The sequence below is a fragment of the Perognathus longimembris genome, chromosome 23 (assembly GCF_023159225.1).
Source record: "Perognathus longimembris pacificus isolate PPM17 chromosome 23, ASM2315922v1, whole genome shotgun sequence".
Lineage (NCBI taxonomy): Eukaryota > Metazoa > Chordata > Mammalia > Rodentia > Heteromyidae > Perognathus > Perognathus longimembris.
In genome coordinates, this window is record NC_063183.1 from 6,254,744 (window position 1) to 6,273,874 (window position 19,131).

The 19,131-nt window shown below is 54.1% G+C and overlaps 2 protein-coding genes across 4 annotated transcripts; one reads left to right on the forward strand and one right to left on the reverse strand.

The window, feature by feature from the left end:
* Positions 1 to 4,564: 4,564 nt before the first annotated feature.
* Doc2a (double C2 domain alpha) lies at positions 4,565 to 8,503 on the forward strand. Its single transcript, XM_048333093.1, has 10 exons — positions 4,565 to 4,832; positions 5,187 to 5,266; positions 5,452 to 5,526; positions 5,640 to 5,749; positions 7,375 to 7,501; positions 7,596 to 7,655; positions 7,733 to 7,896; positions 7,994 to 8,075; positions 8,164 to 8,260; positions 8,358 to 8,503. The coding sequence occupies exons 1-10, from the start codon at positions 4,565 to 4,567 to the stop codon at positions 8,501 to 8,503; spliced, it is 1,209 nt and encodes a 402-aa protein (XP_048189050.1).
* Positions 7,809 to 19,089, reverse strand: Ino80e (INO80 complex subunit E). Of its 3 annotated transcripts, none has more exons than XM_048333096.1 (7): positions 18,814 to 18,941; positions 18,585 to 18,655; positions 18,364 to 18,416; positions 15,073 to 15,148; positions 14,872 to 14,983; positions 14,390 to 14,506; positions 7,809 to 9,478 (listed from the first exon to the last, which is right to left on the reverse strand). In XM_048333096.1, exons 1-7 carry the CDS (start codon positions 18,892 to 18,894, stop codon positions 9,257 to 9,259), a joined length of 732 nt encoding a protein of 243 aa, XP_048189053.1. In that variant the 5' UTR covers positions 18,895 to 18,941; the 3' UTR covers positions 7,809 to 9,256. The 3 variants fall into 3 exon arrangements, with proteins under 3 accessions (XP_048189053.1, XP_048189051.1, XP_048189054.1); XM_048333094.1 differs by having other exon boundaries at positions 7,810 to 9,478; positions 14,390 to 14,509; positions 18,814 to 19,089; XM_048333097.1 differs by lacking the exon at positions 7,809 to 9,478 and adding an exon at positions 9,995 to 10,081 and having other exon boundaries at positions 18,814 to 19,089.
* Positions 19,090 to 19,131: the final 42 nt, after the last annotated feature.

Genomic DNA, 19,131 nt, shown 5'->3' on the forward strand with positions numbered 1-19,131 from the left:
TCCTGAGCAATTTGTCTCCAGAACCTCCTCTGCCAATAGCATCACCATCTCCTCAAAGGGCTGGGAAGCTGGACTGCCCCTCTTGGTCACACGGGTAGTACACAATGGAGAACAGATATGCAAGACATTTTTTTTTATTGGGCTGGAGCAGAGAATGTGCTTAACACATGCAAGGCTTTGGGTTCAATCCCAGATGCATATGAGGCACACTCAAGCGTGCACACGTACATCTACATTATAACTTTGGAATAGGTCACAAAATGGAGAAAGTATAAAAACATACATAGTAAAAACTCTATCTTTGTTTAGTATTCTTACTTTCCCCTACCCCACAGCAACCTCCTCAAAGGTCACATGGTTACTATTTTCTTGTGCAGCCTTTGGGAAATAATTTAGGTACACATGAACACATGTAAGCTCTTTGTCCCCTCACTAACCATGGTACTCTGCATGTACTGCTCCCAATCTTACTTTTATATGTGAAGATGAGATTGGGAACAGAAAAGCCTCCCTTTTCATGGCTGCATACTATCTTCACTGTAAGAAATCATGTCATTTGTCTAAAAAGAAATATACTCATTACCTGACTTACATCACCTTTATAATAACAATAAAAGAAAATTTAAAAACCATGTCATAAGCTGGGTACTGGTGGTTCATACTTGTAATCCTAACTGCTTAGGAAGATGAAATCTGAGGATCAAAGCCAGCTTGAGCTGGAAAGTCCAAGGAACTCTTATCTTCATTTAATCAGCAAAAAGCTGGAAGTGGAACTGTGGCTCAGGTGGTAGAGTGCCAGCCTTGAGTAAAAATGATAAGGGACAGTGCACTGGCCCTGAGTTCCAGCCCAGTAAAGGGAAAGAGGAGGAGGAGGAAAAGGAGGAGGAGGAGGGGAAGGGGGAGGAGGAGAAGGAGAAGGAGGTGGAGGAAATCATTTCATAACTGATCTAACCAGCCCCCATGTATGGACATTACAGTAGTTCCATCTTTTGAGATAAGCTGCAGTTAAGAACCTTGAAAGGGCAGGGAATGTGGCTTAGTAGTAGAGTGCTCACCTAGCATGCATGAAGCCCAGGCTTTGATTCCTCAGTACCACAGAAACAGAAAAAGGTGGAAGTGGTGCTGTGGCTCAGGTGGTAGAATGCTAGCCTTGAGCAAAAGAAGCTCACCGATACTGCCCAGGTCCCGAGTTCAAGCTCTAGGACTGGCAAACAAACAAGAAAACCCTTGAAGGGCTGGACAGTGCTTGCTCACACCTGTAATCCTAGCTACTGAGAAGGCTGACGTCTAAGGATCTAGGTTTGAAGCCAGTCCTAGGCAGAAAAGTCTCCCAAAGACTCCAATAAACCACACGAAAACTGGAAGTGGTGCTGAGGCTCAAGTGGTAGAGCCCTAGCCTTGAGCAAAAGAGCTCAGAGACAGTGCCCAGGCTCTTAGTTCAGGCCCCACAACTGACAAAAAAAAAAACAAAAAACAAAAAACTTTGAAGGGCTAGGTTCGGGTCTGTAATCCCAGTTACTTAGGAAGCAAAAATGTGGAATCGCTAGGATTGCAATTGGAGGCCTGGAGGAAAAAGTGAGATTCCATCTCAATCAACAAACCAGGTACATGTACATGCATGCCAACCTAGGTACCAAGGAGACATATATAGAACAATCATGGCCAAAGTCAGCCTCAGCCAAAAAAACAAACTAACAAACAAACAAAAAAACAACAACCAACCGGGCTGGGGATATGGCCTAGTGGCAACAGTGCTCGCCTAGTATAGATGAGGTCCTGGGTTCAATTCCCCAGCACCACATATACAGAAAAGGGCCAGAAGTGGCGTTGTGGCTCAAGTGGCAGAGTGCTAGCCTTGAGCAAAAAGAAGCCAGGGACAGTGCTCAGGCCCTGAGTCCAAAGCCCAGGGCTGGCCAAAACAAACAAAGTCAGCCTCAGGCAAAAATATGAGAACCTATTTAAAAAGGAGGGGGGGGGGGTGGACAGGGCTCAGAGCATAGCCTTAGAGAGCACTTGTACCTGCCTAGCAAATGTGAAAAAGGGATAAAACACAAGCACATAGAATTTACACATAACAAAAATATGTCAACTTCTTTCTTTTGGGGTTCTAAGGATGGAACCCAGGGCCTCTAGGGGACATCAATATAGGTGTCCAACTGAACTATACCCCTAACCCTTAACCTTTTGTTTTATTTTGGTGCTGGTACCGGGCTTGAACTCAGGACTTTGGCTTTCTGGCTTGGCTTTTCATTCATAGCTACTCCTCTACCACTTGAGCCATGATTCTCCATTTTCTTCTTCTTTTTTTTTGCTTATTAATTGGAGATAAAGTCTGACTTTTCTCTCTGGGACTGGCTTCAAACCTTGACCCTCAGACCTCAGCTTGCTGATTAACTATTATGCCAGGCAGGTGTGAGCCACCAGTGCTCTGCCCCTTACCCATTTCAGTGCTACCTACATATATTTCCATTACTATTCAATGCCATTTCTGTCTCTTAAGTCCCCATATTTAGTGATGCTGGCAGTGCCAGCCCCAGTCTGGGGCACTAGGGAATCAGATGAATCAGTCCCTGCTCTCTGCAGAACTCCCAAGCTGAGAGGAGGGACACAAACAGAAACAAGGCCCTGAAAAAACTCAGCAGTGCTGTCCAGGCTCCGGGAGCTGGGGGGTCTGGGGGAAGGGGCAGCTGGGTTCCAGCGGCTCCAGGAAGGCTCCTAGGAACAGCTGAGCAGATCCTGGGTGATTCCTGAAGGAAGAGCTGGTCTCACTGGCAGAGGAGAGGCCTGAGTAAAAGCCCAGAGGCCAGAATTTGCTGTGGAACTGCAGGTAAGTAGATGCCTGGAGTGGACAAGAGCTAGTAAGGAGGCCCTGGTCTGAGGGCCCTGAAGGGTTCTTCCCACTGAGATTAAGTTTGTGGCCAATGAGAGAGAAGATGGTAGGCTAGGGGTGAGCTGGTGGCAGGTGGGGTGAGCAGGAAGCTCCTCAGAACTTCAATGGAGCTGCAAATCCCCCAGGAGGAGACACCCATTTGGGTGCTAGGCTGCGCTGGCTGCATGGAGACCGGCCAAAGGGAGGAGGCCCGGAGAAGCTGCTCTGGGGCCTCCATCGCTCCCTCAGACTGTGAGGCTCCCCAGCTGAGCTCGATGACCCCCAGGTGCCTAGCCAGGTGGGTTAGACACCCCCTTCCCCTCTGCCCGCCCCCCCCCCCCAGGTCACTGCAGATCTCTAGGCCCCGCCCCTACGGACTGGAGGAGGGCAGACAGTCGCCCTCCACCCTCCCAGTGAGCTCTCTACAGGGAGGGGGGGTGTGAGCCAGTGTCGCCATGGCAACTAGGCTGGTGGTCTGGCCCTGGAGACCTAGGCACCAGCGAAGGGGAAAGCTAGAAGGAGGGAAGAAGAGGAGGGAAGGGTGGGGGGGGGAAGGAGAGGAGGAGGAAAGGGGGAAGGAGGGGGGAAGGAGGCCCGGGTCTCCCGGGAGGAGTTGGGAAACACCGGGCGATTCTCGCCGCTGGTTCGCCGTGGCGGCGCCGGGAGCCCGCGTGGTGGCGAGTGTGTGTGTGCGAAGTTGCCGGGTGAGTGTGCCCGCGCGTGCCTTGCGTCGGTGTGAGCTCGCACGCACACGTGGCCACCGGCGTGTGCGCACGGGAGTGCCCGGGCCAGACGTGGGTGGCAGTCCGTGTGCACACGAGTGTGTGGCGGCCCGTGTGGCCAGGCGCGCGCGCGCGTGTGCGTGTGTGTGCGTGTGTGAGCGTGTGTGAGCGCGGGCACACGTGTCGGGGGTGCACTCGTGCGCCCCGGAGTGCCCCGCGAGTCCCGCCCCTCCCCGCCCCGCGCCCCCGCCGGCCGCCTGGGCGCCCGCACCCCGCTCACCCCCTCCTCCCGCACTTTCCCCGCGCCCTCCCCGCGCGGCGCGCACAGCCGGACTCCGCACTCGCCGCCCGCCCCGCCGCCCGGGAGCCGCCGCCGCCGCCGCCGCCGCCGCCCAGCCCGCGTCGGCCGCTGCCCGGAGCCCGGGCACCTGTTGGAGGCGCAGACACAGGTGCGGGGGCCGCGCCGGCGGGGGGCGAGGGCGGGCGGGGGCCGCGGGGCTGGGGGCGGCCGGCTCCCCCGGGGAGCCACGCGCGGGAGGAAGGCACCCGAGGCCGGGGTCCCCGCCGCGGGCTGCGGGGGTGCGGCGAGGACCGGGAGGGGGTGTCAAGCAGGCGGATCCATCCTGGGGCCCGCACCGCACGGAGGGTCCCCGAGGGCACGGGGACACCCCGCCAGACCCGCGGCGGAGGCCAGCCGCACCCCCGGGCGCCCCGGGGTCCGAGGGGTTCCGAGACCGAGCGGAGCCGTGAAGGTGATCGGTGACCACTTGGGAGGGAGGGAGGGACGGAGGGATGGAGGGAGGGAGGCGGGCAAGGACGGGGACCCCGACCCGGCTGCCGGCACCCAGCCTCGCAGCCCAGCCCCAGGAGCCCAGCGCCCGCCGGGGCTGGAGGGCCCAGGCCTCTTGCTGCCCACCCCGGCACGGGTGTGAGGAATCAGCCGGCTCCCCTTCCCCCCAGCCAGGGGTGCTGCATGAGGGGCCGCAGGGGCGACCGCATGACAATCAGCATCCAGGAGCACATGGCCATCAACGTGTGCCCCGGGCCCATCCGGCCCATCCGGCAGATCTCCGACTACTTCCCTCGGCTCGGCCCTGGGCCCGAAGGGGGCGGCGGTGGGGGCCGTGGGGAAGCCCCAGCCCACCTGGCCCCGCTGGCCTTGGCGCCCCCGGCCGCCCTCCTTGGGGCCACCACTCCTGAGGATGGAGCTGAGGTGGATAGCTACGACTCCGACGATGCCAGTGAGTCTGGGGGCTTGAAGGGATTGGGCGGGCAGCCTGGCTGGGTGTGCATGAAGATGGGGGGCTGGGGAGGAAGGGCCCAATCCCGCCGCCACACAGCTGCAATCCGGGTGGAGATGACAGCTTCAGCAAGGCTCAATATTCAATATTTCTGCTGAGACACTCCACCACCCACACAGCCCCAGTTGGCCAAGCCAGGGACCCAGACAAGCGCTCACGCACATGCCCGCCCAGCCTCCTGCATGCACATTGGCAGGCCCCCAGAGACGGGACCCCTGCATTCAGTGCTGGCCACACACCTCACACATGTTTTGGCGTGAACCCCTAAGAATCCCTATTTTCCCTCTTCTGCAGCTGCTCTGGGCACACTGGAGTTCGACCTCCTCTATGATCAGGCCTCCTGTACTCTGCACTGTCGAATCCTCAGGGCCAAGGTGGGCCCTGGCCCTGCCCCTGCATCTTTTCTTTCTCCCCCAGGGTGCTTTTGGTCTTCCCCTCCCTGGCACTCCACTGGTTGGGTGTGTGTGTGTATCCAGCCCTATGAAGGGAAGGAATGGGGCCAAGAGCCACCCCCCCCCCCCCCCCGCCCATCCTCTCTGTCACCCTTCTCCCCCTCCAGGGCCTCAAGCCCATGGATTTCAATGGCCTGGCTGACCCCTATGTCAAGCTGCACCTTCTGCCTGGAGCCTGCAAGGTAAGTCTTCTCTCTCTTGGGTTGGCCTCTGCATAAGCCTGTCTCAGATTCTTCCAGCCCCTGCCTTTAGCCTCGGAGCATCTGCATTAAAAGCCTCCATCCTCACATCTCAGGCCAATAAGCTAAAAACAAAGACTCAGAGAAACACACTGAATCCTGTGTGGAACGAGGACCTAACCTACAGCGGAATCACAGACGATGACATCACTCACAAGGTGCTCAGGTAAGGGCCCCTCCCTGCTGCCGAGGATCCCAGCTCCTCAGGGGCAGCCACCATGGTAACCTGATTTGGTTTGTCTCTCTGTCTGTCCCACTAAGGGGCCACTTCACTGATGCTTACAAACAGTGGTACCCAAAATAGTTCCTGGCATTGCTATCCCCAAGGCCTCCTATTGCGTCTCCAGAGAGGACTAACTTCTCTGTCAGGTTTTACAACTGCTCATCTTTACCTGCTGTGCCTCTTCCAACTGGAGTGCTCCCAGCTTCCCCTCTGCCAGTCCTTGTCCAAGACCAGTCTCCTTAGGAGCTTTCTCTGGCTGGGTGCTGGTGACACATGCCCATAATCCTAGCTACTCAGGAGACTGAGACCTGAGGGTTGAGATTCAAAGCCAGCCTGGGCAGACAAGTCAGTGGGATTCGTACCTCCAACTTACCTCCAAAAAGTAAAAAAGTGGAGGTGTGGCTCAAGTGGAAAGGCACCAGCCTTGAGTGAAAAAGCTGAGAGAGGGCTGGGAATGTGGGAATGTGGTAGACAGCTTGCCTAGCATGCAGGAAGCCCTGGGTTCGATTCCTCAGCACCACATATATAGGAAAAGCTAGAAGTGGCACTGTGGCTCAAGCAGAATGCTAGACTTGGGCAAAAAGAAGCCAGGGACAGTGCTCAGGCCCTGAGTTCAAGCCCCAGGACTGGCAAAAAAAAAAAAAAAAAAAAGCTAAGTGATAGCGGGGGTGGGAAAGTGAGTGGACCGGGAGGAAGCTTTCCCTGGTCACTGAGACCCCTTCCCAGAGCCCCTGACTTAAGTCAGGCCTGCCTGTCATCCTGTGCTATGACCCCCATAAATCTAAGGATGGAAGGAATCATTGGGGGCCAAGAAACTTGCTAACACTCCAGCAGAGGGAGCAGAAAGGAAAGGCTCTCTCCAGGGTAGTGAGGCAGCAGAACCCAGGCTTGGAAGAGGTCTTTTCCTTGTTAAGGATTAGGAAGCCACCCAAAGGGTGCATCAGGGGAGCGTGGCCTGGGAAGTTTTACAGAGATCACCCTGGGGCTGGAGGAGGGAGAGACAGAGGCAGACACCAGAAAGGCTGGGCCTCATGTCACAAGTCCCCAAGAGCTCACTAGGGAAGCCTCTTTCCTTTTCCTTCTTGACCCTCACAACAGCTTTGGAAGGTGGGCACGAGTTTCCTCCATGTTCTATGTAGGACTTGGGGTGAGGGAGGTGAGTTGCCTTACCTGAGGTTACACAGTTACTAAGGGGCAGGCCCACATGGCCACAGGTCTCCATGGCAAAGCAGGGAGGGGGAGGGGGAGGAAAGGTGATGGCTCCTGAGGGCATGCCTTTGGCCCATCTAGCTCTGAAGCCTTCATCTGTGGCCACATCCCTCATGCACATCCCGTGCTGGTCCCTCAGCCAGTCTGCAGGGCTGGAATGGAAGCCCCCAGGACTGAGCAGGTCCTGGCTGGACCAGAATAGCCTGGGGCAGAGAATAGCCAGATCCGTGGTTCTTCCCAGGCTCTCACCCATCTTACAGTTGAGGTAGAGTGGGGGCAGAGCTGGGACCAGTCTGTAAGAGCTTTCTCACTCCAGGGCCCTGATACCCAGGGCTCCTGACCTTGCCATTCTTCACCAGGATCTCTGTCTGTGATGAGGACAAGCTGAGCCACAATGAGTTCATTGGGGAGATCCGGGTACCCCTGCGCCGCCTCAAGCCCTCACAGAAGAAGCATTTTAACATTTGCCTTGAGCGTCAGGTCCCGGTCTGTGTGTGGGGTATGCAGGGATGTCAGGGGGAAGGGTTCCTGGGGGGGATGAGGTTGCTAGAACCTTCTCTGTGCCCCCTACTCCCTTCAGCTGGCTTCACCGTCTTCCATGTCTGCCGCACTGAGGGGCATCTCCTGTTACTTGAAGGAGGTGAGGCACCTGAGGGTCCCTTTGTAGGCGGGAGGTGGTGGAAGACCCAGGGTGACCCTTGCATTTGTCTCCTGCAGATCGAGCAGGCGGAGCAGGGCCCTGGGCTGCTGGAAGAGCGAGGGCGAATCCTGCTAAGCCTGAGCTATAGCTCGAGGCGCAGGGGCCTGCTGGTGGGCGTCATCCGCTGTGCCCACCTAGCTGCCATGGACGTCAATGGCTACTCTGATCCTTATGTGAAGACGTGAGTCCTCACTGTCCTCCCCAGGGAGCCAGACCCCAGAGCACCTCCTCAGTGTCCCCTCCTGTCCCTAAGCTCATGGCTCCTGCCCCTCCCCCAGGTACTTGAGACCAGATGTGGATAAGAAATCCAAGCATAAGACGTGTGTGAAGAAGAAAACTCTAAACCCAGAATTTAATGAGGTAACCCAGGCAGGGCCTGGAAGTGGCGGTGGTCTGAGGCAGGGCTGGCGAGGGCCTCAGGGAGCGATGTGGCTCATCTCGTCCTTAGGAGTTTTTCTATGAGATGGAGCTCTCCATTCTGGCTACCAAGACTCTGGAAGTCACAGTCTGGGACTACGACATTGGCAAATCCAACGACTTCATAGGTGAGGGGAGGAGCTTTGCTGCAGCACGCTGGTGCAGAGGGAGGGCTGACTGGTGGACGCGGGGCCCTGACTGGCCCTGACTCGGCCTGCACTCCAGGTGGCGTGTCCCTGGGGCCGGGCTCCCGAGGAGAGGCCCGGAAGCACTGGAGCGACTGTCTACAGCAGCCGGATGCAGTCCTGGAGCGCTGGCACACCCTGACCAGCGAGCTGCCCCCAGCGGCTAGCGCTCTCCCCTCAGCCTGAGCGGATGGCAGCTGCCCCGCACAAGCCCCCTGGGCAGGGTCCAGTACCCAACCTTCGCACGAGTGTGTTGCACGTTTACATGAGGCATATGCCTCTGCCCTGCACTACCTGTCTTATTTTTGTGAGAGTCTCTGTGACCGTGGGTCTGTCTTCTTGTGAGGGACTGGGGAGATCTATATTCACATATGCAAACTTCCTGCCTGCAAATATGCAAACCACCCCCATGCACAGGGGAGGGAGTCCTGTTGACCACCACCCCCTGCCTACCCATCCTGCTGCCTCTCTCCTGCCTCTCCAGGCTGCCCCGATCCCCATCCCACAGGGAGGAGGTCGGATTAGGGGAGGTATGGAGGAGATTTCCAAAAGAAAAAGTTCAAGGGGGAGGGGTGGAAAAAGAAGAGCCAATCCTTTAACACAGAATCTTCATTTAAAAGAAAAAAAAAAAAAAAGGTCCTAGCCCTGTACAGCTGCCCTTCTAAGGGGGTGGCCACCACAGGGTCTCTGCCTCCCTAAGAGGTGGCTGATGCTCCTGACCACTCGTTCAAATAACTGTCCCCTGGCAGGGGCCAGAATGTGAGGGCAGGGCCCCTGCCCGCTTCCCGGGGGACAACTGTGCATGTTTACGCCTTTTCTGATTGTGTCAGTGGCCGAAGCATGGCAACTGGGCATCAATAAACACCTCTGAGGAAGCTGGGCTCTTGTGCTGGCACAGGGAGGGGTGCTGAGCAGGGCCTGGCACATGGCACTGGCTGGTCACTCCGGGATGTCAATCACCAGGTCATCGTCCCCATCCAAGGCGTCATCCCCGCTGCCAGCATCGCTGAACATCTGCCGAGGGACGGTGCTCAGGATGGTATGGGGGGGCATCTTAGGAGGGGGCAAGGGGGTGAGGGCCGCCCCGACCCCAGTCCCAGGACCCCGGGAAGGGAAGGTCAGCGGCCCGCCCACAGGACAGTCAGGAGGTCCCACCGCCATCTGCAGCAGAGGAAAGAAATACAGGGAGGATTTGTCAGTGAGGTGGGGGCTTCGAGGAGGCTTCTGGGGGTGGGGAAAGGGCAGTGATGTGAGCACAGCCCCTTCACTCTCAAGCTAATGGGTGCCTGGAGGTGAGGGCAGTGATGGCGGCGAGATGAGGTGGGGTGGGGGTGGGGTCTGACAGGAAACCAATGGAAAGGTCGGGCCCTGCTCTCTCCAGGAAGCAGCACTTGAAGGCAGAGTCAAAGCCAGCAAGGAGTGCCCACCTCCTGCCTCTGGGCCTCTCAGGTACCACCTGCCACCCCTGGCTTGTTCCCCCTCCTCCTGAGAGGCTCCTGGCCTGGAGGAGGGTCTCCCCGGCAACGCAGAGCACCAAAGGCAGGCCCGCTGAGCCAGGGGCCTGGGCGGCTCCTTTGCTCTTCCCCAGAAGCTTCCATGACGACTTGGACCCCAGGTCCCTCCTGGGATCCCCCCAGACACTGGCCTCTGCCAGGCCCTCTTTTCAGCTCACCTGCGCTAGGTACCGGCCTCCTAACTGGACTCCCTGCCTTCAGCCTCTCCCAGACAGAGCTCTTCCTCCACACTGCAGCCAGAGTGATGGCTCTAGAACCAAAGCCCGTGCGTGCCGCTCCCCCGCTGCAGGGCAGCAGTGCAGCCCCCAATGGGCTGGCCCTCTACCTGCAGCATCCTTCTGGATCTCACAGGGTCCCGCTTTGTCCTCCAAGGCAGGAAAGCAACCTTTGTCCTGCTGGGCCTTCGAGCTCCATCCTGTAGGTCCTCACACACCCTCCCGCACAGCTCTCACGCTACAGGCACAGCCTCAGAGCCAAGGTGTGCCAGCTGACTTATGTCACCGCTCCAGTTGCTTTGACCACCATGGATAACAGGGGTCATAGGCCACAGGAGGGAACTGAGGCTCAAACACAAGAGTTTAGGAACAGACTTTCCCAGGTCCCCACTAGACGGTATCCCAAGGTGCTGTGAGGGACAGAAAATACCCATACCCATGTGTGGTTCCCATGGTAGCCTCTTGATGAATGTGGCCTGCTCTGTTTTGTTTTTTGGTGCCAGTCCTGGGTCTTGAACTCAGGGCCTGGGTGTTGTCCCTGAGCTCTATTACCTTGAGCCACAGTGCTATTTCCATGTGGAAATAAAAGTCTCTCAGACTTTCCTGCTTGGGCTGGCTTTGATCTCTGCCTCCTCAGTAGCTTGGATTATAGCCTGGCCTAGGCTGGTACTCTACCACTTGAGCTACAGCTCCACTTCCGGCTTTTTGGCAGTTAACTGGGGATTAGAGCCTCACTCTCCTGCTTGGGCTGGCTTCAAACCATGATCCTCACATCTCAGCCTCCTGAGTTGCTAGGATTTCAGGCATGAGCCACTGGCACCTGGACCTGCACTGTTTCTGAAAGAACCTCACGGTTACCCTCACTTGTTTGCCCTTTTCCCCGCCAGCTCATTCTCTGGATTTGTTGTTGTTGTTGCTGCTGTTGGTGGTGGTGGTGTTGGCAGCAGGGCTTGAGCTCACAGCCTGGGTGCTGGCTGTCCCTTAGCTTTCTTTCTTTCTTTTTTTTTTGCCAGTCCTGGGGCTTGAACTCAGGGTCTGAGCACCGTCCCTGGCTTCTTTTTGCTCAAGGCTAGCACTCTGCCACTTGAACCACAGCACCACTTCTGGCCGTTTTCTATATATGTGGTGCTGGGGAATCCAACCCAAGGCTTCATGAATACAAGGCAAGCACTCTTGCCACTAGGCCACATTCCCAGCCCTTAGCTTGCTTTCTTAAGGCCCTATCACTTGAGCCATAGCTCCATTTCCAGCTTTTTCTTAGTTAACTACAGTCTCACATACTTTCTTGCCCAGGCTAGCTAGGATCCTTGATGCTCAACTTCCTGAGTAGTGAGGATTACAGGCGTGAGCACCAGCACCCAGCTCTGTTCTCTTCTCTGTATCTCTAGCTTAGTTTCCTGATCTCACTCTACAAGACAATGCATCAAGTAGAAAGCTATCACTGGCCCATGCCTTTGCCACACCACACTTCCCTGTCTGCTCCTTGCTGCCCTGTCACTTGCTTTCTTCACCTACTTTGCTCTAAGCTCCTCGGCAGGGGCCAGTACTATCACCTTGATATTTTTTCTTCAGATCAAACTCATGCTTGGTGCATGCCAGACTAAAATTCTACAGACTAAAATTCAAGCTACATCTCAGCTCCCATGCTTCTGGTTTTCAGAGGCCTGAGAGCCGTGCAGCTGACAAAAACTGTCCTGGGCTGGCTCCTCCTCTTTGTTCCTGGGGCTCTATGTTCAGCTCTCTTTTCTCCCCTCTGTGCCAAGGACTTCCAAATATGTACCGTGAGCCCCATGCCCACATATACAGCAGTCTATTCTCATTTCCACGGGGCCTCCAAGGCCACATACTCATTTTCCTTCCAGAACATGCTTCTTCTACAGTCTCCTCCTCCTCCTCCTCTTCTGTACTGGGGCTTGAATTCAGGACCTCTCAAACTTTGGCTTAGCTCTTTCGCTTAAGACTGGCGCACTGCCACTTGAGCCATACCACCTCCACTTCTGGCTTTTTGATAGTTAACTAGAGATAAAAGACTCTGGGACTTGTCTGTACAGACTGGCTTCAAACCGTGATCCTCAGGTTTTAGCCTCCGATTAGCTAGGATTATAGGCGTAAAACAGCAGCACCTGACTACTACTAGTTTTTGTCTGCCTAAAAAAAAGGGCCATCTACTTCATCTACTTGGTTGCTCAGGCTAGAGCCGCCTGCCTCTCCAGGAGTACAGTGGGTCTGGTTGGCCTGCCCCCTCCCCACTGTGGCTGGGCTTCCTGTGGTCTCTTCTGCACTGCCATCTGACTCACTCTAAGCCCTTGGCCCCAGGCTCCTCCCACATCTGGGCTGGCTACATAAGGAACAAGTGGACCAGATCCTGCTCTACTCATGCTCATGTTTCTCCAGGCTGCAGCCAGGCTCTCCTCAGCTCTTCACACTTCACACAGCCTTGCTCCTCAGGTGCTCTGTTCTCTCAACACTCCTCCCTTCTCGCCAGCTCTCTGAACAAGCTAACACTCATGCTGCTCCCCCTGGCTTTTGTTTTGCTATCCCGGATGGAAACCTTTTTCCAAACAGTAGCATAGCTTTCTTTTCTCTTTTCTTCTTCCTTTTTTTTTTCTTGTGCCAGTACTGGGGTTGAACTGAGGGCCTTGAGCTCTCTTGGTCTTTTCCCTCATGGCTGACACTTTTGCTGGTTAACTGGATATGAGTCTCAGGGCCTTTTCTTTTCTTTTTTTTTTTTTTTTTTTTTTTTTGCCAGTCCTGGGCCTTGGACTCAGGGCCTGAGCACTGTCCCTGGCTTCTTCCCGCTCAAGGCTAGCACTCTGCCACTTGAGCCACAGCACCACTTCTGGCCGTTTTCTGTATATGTGGTGCTGGGGAATCTAACCTAGGGCCTCGTGTATCCGAGGCAGGCACTCTTGCCGCTAGGCTATATCCCCAGCCCTTTCTGTCTGCACTGGCTTCAAACTTTAATCATCTAGGGCTCAGTCTCCTGTGCCAGTGCCCTGCTTACAGGACTTCCTCTTGTCATTATTTCCTGTAAGCCTCACCCTAGAGCACTCACTTTAAATAACTCCAGTAGCTCTCAGCTCCCCAATCCTGCCTCAATTGTGGCTTTCTCCGCTGGGACCGGTTGCTCATTGTATCTTCTGCACTTGGTCTGGGGGGCAAGGGTTCTGTCTGCTTTGTCCACCACTGGACTTCAGCACTCAGGAACTGCTATGCAACTGAGTGCTCCACAAACGCCTGATTTTATCTAGTCTGGTTACCACAATAGACACACAGAATCTGCAAGACCTGGAGTGTTCAAGAGACTTGCTCCAATCCAAGCCATATATATACACATATATGCATATATGTACACATACATACATATACACACATATTCATATATACACACATATATACACATACATATACATACACACATATATACATATGTATGTACATGTACTTCTTTCTCTCTCTTTTGTTTAGGATGGAGAGTGGCAATACTGGGCTTTGAACTCAGAACCTCCTCCTTACCAGGCAGGCAACTCTACCATTTGAGTAATGCCCAGGCCAATTTTGCATGTTACTGTTCTTCTTTTTACCTAGGGCTGGATTCAGATCCAGATTCTACCACCTGGGGCTGGGATTATGGCCTAGTGGTAGAGTGCTTGCCTTGTATACATGAAGCCCTGGGTTGGATTCCCCAGCACCACATATATAGGGGGAAAAAAGTCAGAAGTGGCGCTGTGGCTCAAGTGGTAGAGTGCTAGCCTTGAGCAAAAAGAAGCCAAGGACAGTGCTCAGGCCGAGTTCAAGCCCCAGGACTGGCAAAAACAAAATTCTACCACCTATGTCTATGGTGTAGCTGTTGTAACAGGCACACACCACATCAGGCTTGTTGAGATGAGGTCTCACTAACTTTGCCCTGGCTGGCCTTGAATAGCAACCCTTCGTATTTTTGCCTCCCAAATAGCTGGTACTACAGGTGTGAGCTTCTGCACCTGGCCTGAGTCCTATGGCTTTGACCTGGGTCAGGCCATATACCATAATCCTGGCTGCCATGGAGCTGCCTGGCATCACACAGGATTCATGACCTGCACAGACATGCTTGCACTCTGGCCATGCTACACAAGCAGGGACCCAGACCCAGAAGGCTGACTGTCCACATTTGTTTCCAAAAGGAGCCTGTGAATCAGGACTCCTCTGCTTTGCCCCTGCATGCCTTTTCCCTGCACGCCTTGTCCTATGATCCCAAATCCATCTTTCAGAATTCCTGCAACAACACCCCAGTCCATCTTGAGCCTCCCTCACATGGCTGTCCTTCCACTGTGCCCCTCCCTAGCATTCCCAAGTCAGGGTACCTTGAGTTTCCGGGGCAGGCGGGGCCGTTTCTCCCGCTTGGGCCTCAGGGGGCTGGGCTCGGGCAGCTGCAGGGCCAGGTAGTCAGAAGGGAATGGGGGGTAAGGAGGGGAAGCCAGCTGCTGGTGGGGGTGGGGAGTAGAATGGGAAATGGAGTGGGTCAGGGTGAGGGGTGAAGGGAAGAAATGCACACAGGAGGAAGAATGGAAAAACAAAAGAGATGGTGATGAGTGTGGCTCCAGGGCTCCTGAGGACAAAGAGGGAGGGACAGCAGCAGGACCACGTCCTGGGTCTGCTCTCCTCAGGCATGTCTGTCCCTGATTCCTACAGGGGAGAGAAGTGGACAGCCCCACCTCACACCCTCCATGGACGCTGGTCACACCCAGCCAAGTGTCTTCAGAGCTGGGAAGTTTCACCCCAAGACCTAACCCCTGGTCCCGACACCCATACCAGTATCCCAATTCCCCTCCTTGACCCCACTCACCGAGCTCAGATATGGAGAGGGAGCCCCAGAAGCCTGAAGAGGAAACCCTGTTGAAGAAGGCAGGGAGAGGCTGGAGGGGGAGGGGGCTCCCCCTAGCGGAGGGCTTCTCTTCCTAGACAAAGGACAGGGGAGAAGGTCAGAGGCAACCAGAAAGACCAGGCCCTCCTCCCCTACCACACACCAGGAACACCAGTGTCTTACCTCTTGGGAGCTGGTGTTTCCAATTTGGGTGTCCCTTCTGTCTCGCTGTTATCTGAAGATGCAGTGGCATCTGAGTCTGTGGGAAGAGGGCTGGTCAGTGGGGACTGGGTCCCATTAACTTCAGAGAGCCGTGATTGCAATGCTAGAGAAGGGAAGCTTGTTCCCTAGCTGGTATGCATGCACAGGTAGTTCTGAAGGAGACCAGCAGTGCCCCTACTTTCCACAACCCACTCCCTGCTCCTCCGTAACTTGTTTGCTAGGCACATAACTGTCATTCATAACTGTCCAAAGACGATGGTAAGGAGGGCATCACCTCTACTTCACAGAAAACCAGGCTTAGGGCCAGGACTCCTTGACTGCTTTATGCCTTTCCTTGTTCACTGGTGTCCATACTGCCTTCTGCTTCACTGCCCATATTTAGGATCCTGTTAAACCCATCCCTCAAACATGTCCTTTTACCCACCACTACCCCATTTCAATTGACAAAAGGTCAGGCCACCACATCACAATCACCTGCTCACTACTCCCTGCTACCCATTGTCTGAGGGGGGGTGGGAATGTCTGGCCTATAAAATCATTGTACATGACAGGACTGACTCATCTGTACACTGTCTATGGTTATCTGCCTGGATTGATAATTCTGATGGTCCACAAATGATGGTATATTCCCCAAATGGCCCCTGACAAGAAAAAAAAAATGTTCCCCATACCAGGCCACAGTCCAACCTAAAGTATAAACCTGATCACATCTTTCCTGATGGTGCCAGCACTGCCTGTAGTGGCAGCACTTCTGGCCTTAACCTACTTTTCTGACCTCTCAGTTCTGCTAGGGATGGGACCTTCTTGTTCATGCTTGGTAAGCTGTGTTATACTATCTCCCCCAAACTTCATTCTTTACATCATGCCAACCTTCAAAAAAGAGTTCAGGGGCTGGGAATATGGCCTAGTGGCAAGAGTGCTTGCCTCGTATACATGAAGCCCTGGGTTCGATTCCTCAACACCACATATATAGAAATGGCCAGAAGTGGCACTGTGGCTCAAGTGGTAGAGTGCTAGCCTTGAACAAAAAGAAGCCAGGGACAGTGCTCAGGCCCTGAGTTCAAGCTCCAGGACTGGCAAAAAAAAAGTTCAGTACTTCTGCCTAGAAGGACCACCATTCACTTAATAATAGCTGCACGCAATATATATTATCCTCAATTTCTTTTGGAGGGGGGGCATGTATGTGCTGGTCTTGGGACTTGAACTCAGGGCCTGGGTGGCATCCCTGAACTTTTTCTTTTGCTCAAGGCTAGTGCTCTTACTTGAGCTGTAGCTTCACTTTTGGCTTTTTAATGGCTAGAGATAAGAGCCCTGGTTGGCTTTGAACCACAATCCTCCTGAATAGCTAGGATTACAGGCATGAGCTACCAGTGCCCAATTTATCTTCTTTTTTTGAGGTGTCATCTTGGGGCTTGAACTTAGGACCTAGGTGCTGTTCCTGATCTACTTCTGGACTTTTGCGAGTTTTATTGGAGACACTACACTTTCCTGCTTGGGCTAGCTTCAACCCATGAACTTCAAATCTTATGCTCCTGAGTAGCTAGCATAACAAGTGAGAGCCACTGGCACCTGACACGATTTTTTAAAGTATTTTTTATTTTTGCCAGTCCTGGGGCTTGAACTCAGGGTCTGAGCACTATCCCTGAGCCTCTCGTTGCTCAAGGCTAGCGCTCTACCACTTGAGCCATGGCACCATTTCTGGCCTTTTCTGTTTATGTGGTACTGAGGAATTGAACCCAGGGTTTCATGCATTCTAGGCAAGCATTCTACCACTAAGCCACATTCCCAGCCCTCTGACACATTTTTTTTTTTTTTTTGGCCAGTCCTGGGCCTTGGACTCAGGGCCTGAGCACTGTCCCTGGCTTCTTCCCGCTCAAGGCTAGCACTCTGCCACTTGAGCAGCCGTTTTCTGTATGTGTGGTGCTGGGGAATCGAACCTAGGGCCTTGTGTATCCGAGGCAGGCACTCTTGCCACTAGGCTATATCCCCAGCCCCCTCTGACACATTTATGAGGCAAGGTTCCCCTACATAACTCAGGTTGTTCACAAACTCACTGCCTCCAGAGCCCTGGGATTACAGGGGTATACATACAGACTGAATACTTTCTCTGAGAAGTTGGTTCCAGAACCCTCCAGGGCTAGCCCTCCTAGAACCCTCTCCTCACACTGTGCTAGGTAGCATGACCAGATGGTGTGCTCCTCCACAGTGGTGGGTTAAATCTTTGGCTGTTGCTCTTCAGACTTCATCATTCTGAATGTGCTGGGTTCCCATGCTTCTGGTCCTGAAGTTTCCCTCAGATAGAAAGTTAAGTGCAAGGCCTTAGGGATGAGAACTGCAGGGAATGAGGGGCCAGAATAAGAGTGAAACATGTTGTCATGACCTACACACCCTGGTCTCAATTTCTTTAACTTTACCTACAATTTCCCTATACAAGTTAAAGACTGGGGGTTATGTGGTACACTACTTACAAAAACTAGCTCCTGGAGCTGGGAATATGGCCTAGTGGTAAAGTGCTCACCTTGTATACATAAAGCCCTGGGTTCGATTCCTCAGCACCACATATACAGCGCCAGAAGTGGCGCTGTGGCTCAAGTGGTAGAGTGCTAGCCTTGAGCAAACAGAAGCCAGGGACAGTGTCAGGCCCTGAGTTCAAGACCCAGGACTGGCAAAAACAAAACAACAACAACAACAAAAAACCTAGCTCATATTTTCTTTACGAGCTTCCCTAGACCAATAGTTAAAGAGACTGCAGAGAAAAGTTATTTTATGTGATGCTTACTCCCAAAAGGTTTACAAAGGCTCATCCTCCACCTTTTCAACCTGTGGGTTTCATTAGAGGTCATGAAATCAATTTATCAGTTTGCTCAGCATTAAAAGAAGGAAAAACAGCTTTAAAAGTATCAGAATGAAGCAATCCTAGCCAGTCAGGAGGCTCAGATCTAAGGATTGAGGTTTAAAGCAATCTGGGGAGGAAAATCCATGAGAAACTTATCTCCAATTAACCAATCAAAAGCCAGAAGTGGAGTTGTGGCTTAAATGGCAGAGTGCCAGCCTTGAGCAAAAAAGTTCAGGGACAGCACCCAGGCCCTGAATTCAGGCCCCAATACCAGTGTGCACGCACGCGTGCACACACAAGCAACTAGCTAGGTTTAAGTGCCATTGGAGGCTGCATCAGCTTCCACAGGAGGGGACCAAGAAAACTTGTTGAAGTGCCAGGAGCCTTGTCTTCCCAATTTGCATGACCCTGCTCACCAGAAGAATCCTCATCCACGTTCTCATACTGCAGAAGTCGGTCTAGAAGGAAACTGAGGGAAGAGGTGGGAAAAGTGTGAGTATCCTCATCTTGGTATTGATTTTGTGAGCCCTTGTCCCTCCTAGAAGGCTCACTGGATCCTAAGAGCCTATGCACTTAGGGTCCTACACCAGGATAAGACCCACAGTCATATCGCCCTTATCCCCCAATCGTGTCTCACCTCTTGTCCCGGGACACCTTTAGTAATTTCCTCTGAGCCTTCCTGAGCTCCTCCTGGAAGCACTCGTGTTCCTGTAACACAGGTGGGGAAGGCGCTTAGCCAGGGGCGGTTGGTTAAGAAGTCTAGAACCCAAAGGCAGCTCACCCCAGGCCCCCTTTACACATGGGGAAACTGAGGTCTTCTCAGCGGCAGGCCTCGTACTCCACAACCTCCCGACACCAGCACTCACGTAGATGAGGAACTTGAGCTTCCGCTTCAGATTCCGGTATTTCTTCTTGTAGTCCACTTCGCCGTCCGCCGGTCCGTTCATGACCTGCCCAGGAGCAGCGCCCAGTATTCGGAGTCCCGCTACCCCGAACTGGCTCAGCTCGGCCTCTCACGCGGCCACTTCCGGGGACTCTGCAAGGCTGGGCCCACCCATCGGACTACAACTCCCAGCATACCCCGCGCGCAAGGAGCGTAGACGCACGGACCTCCTCTCCCCCGGAAAGACAGGGCAAAGAACGCAGCTTCTAGTGGCTACGCTGAAGATGGTGTGGCAGCGGCC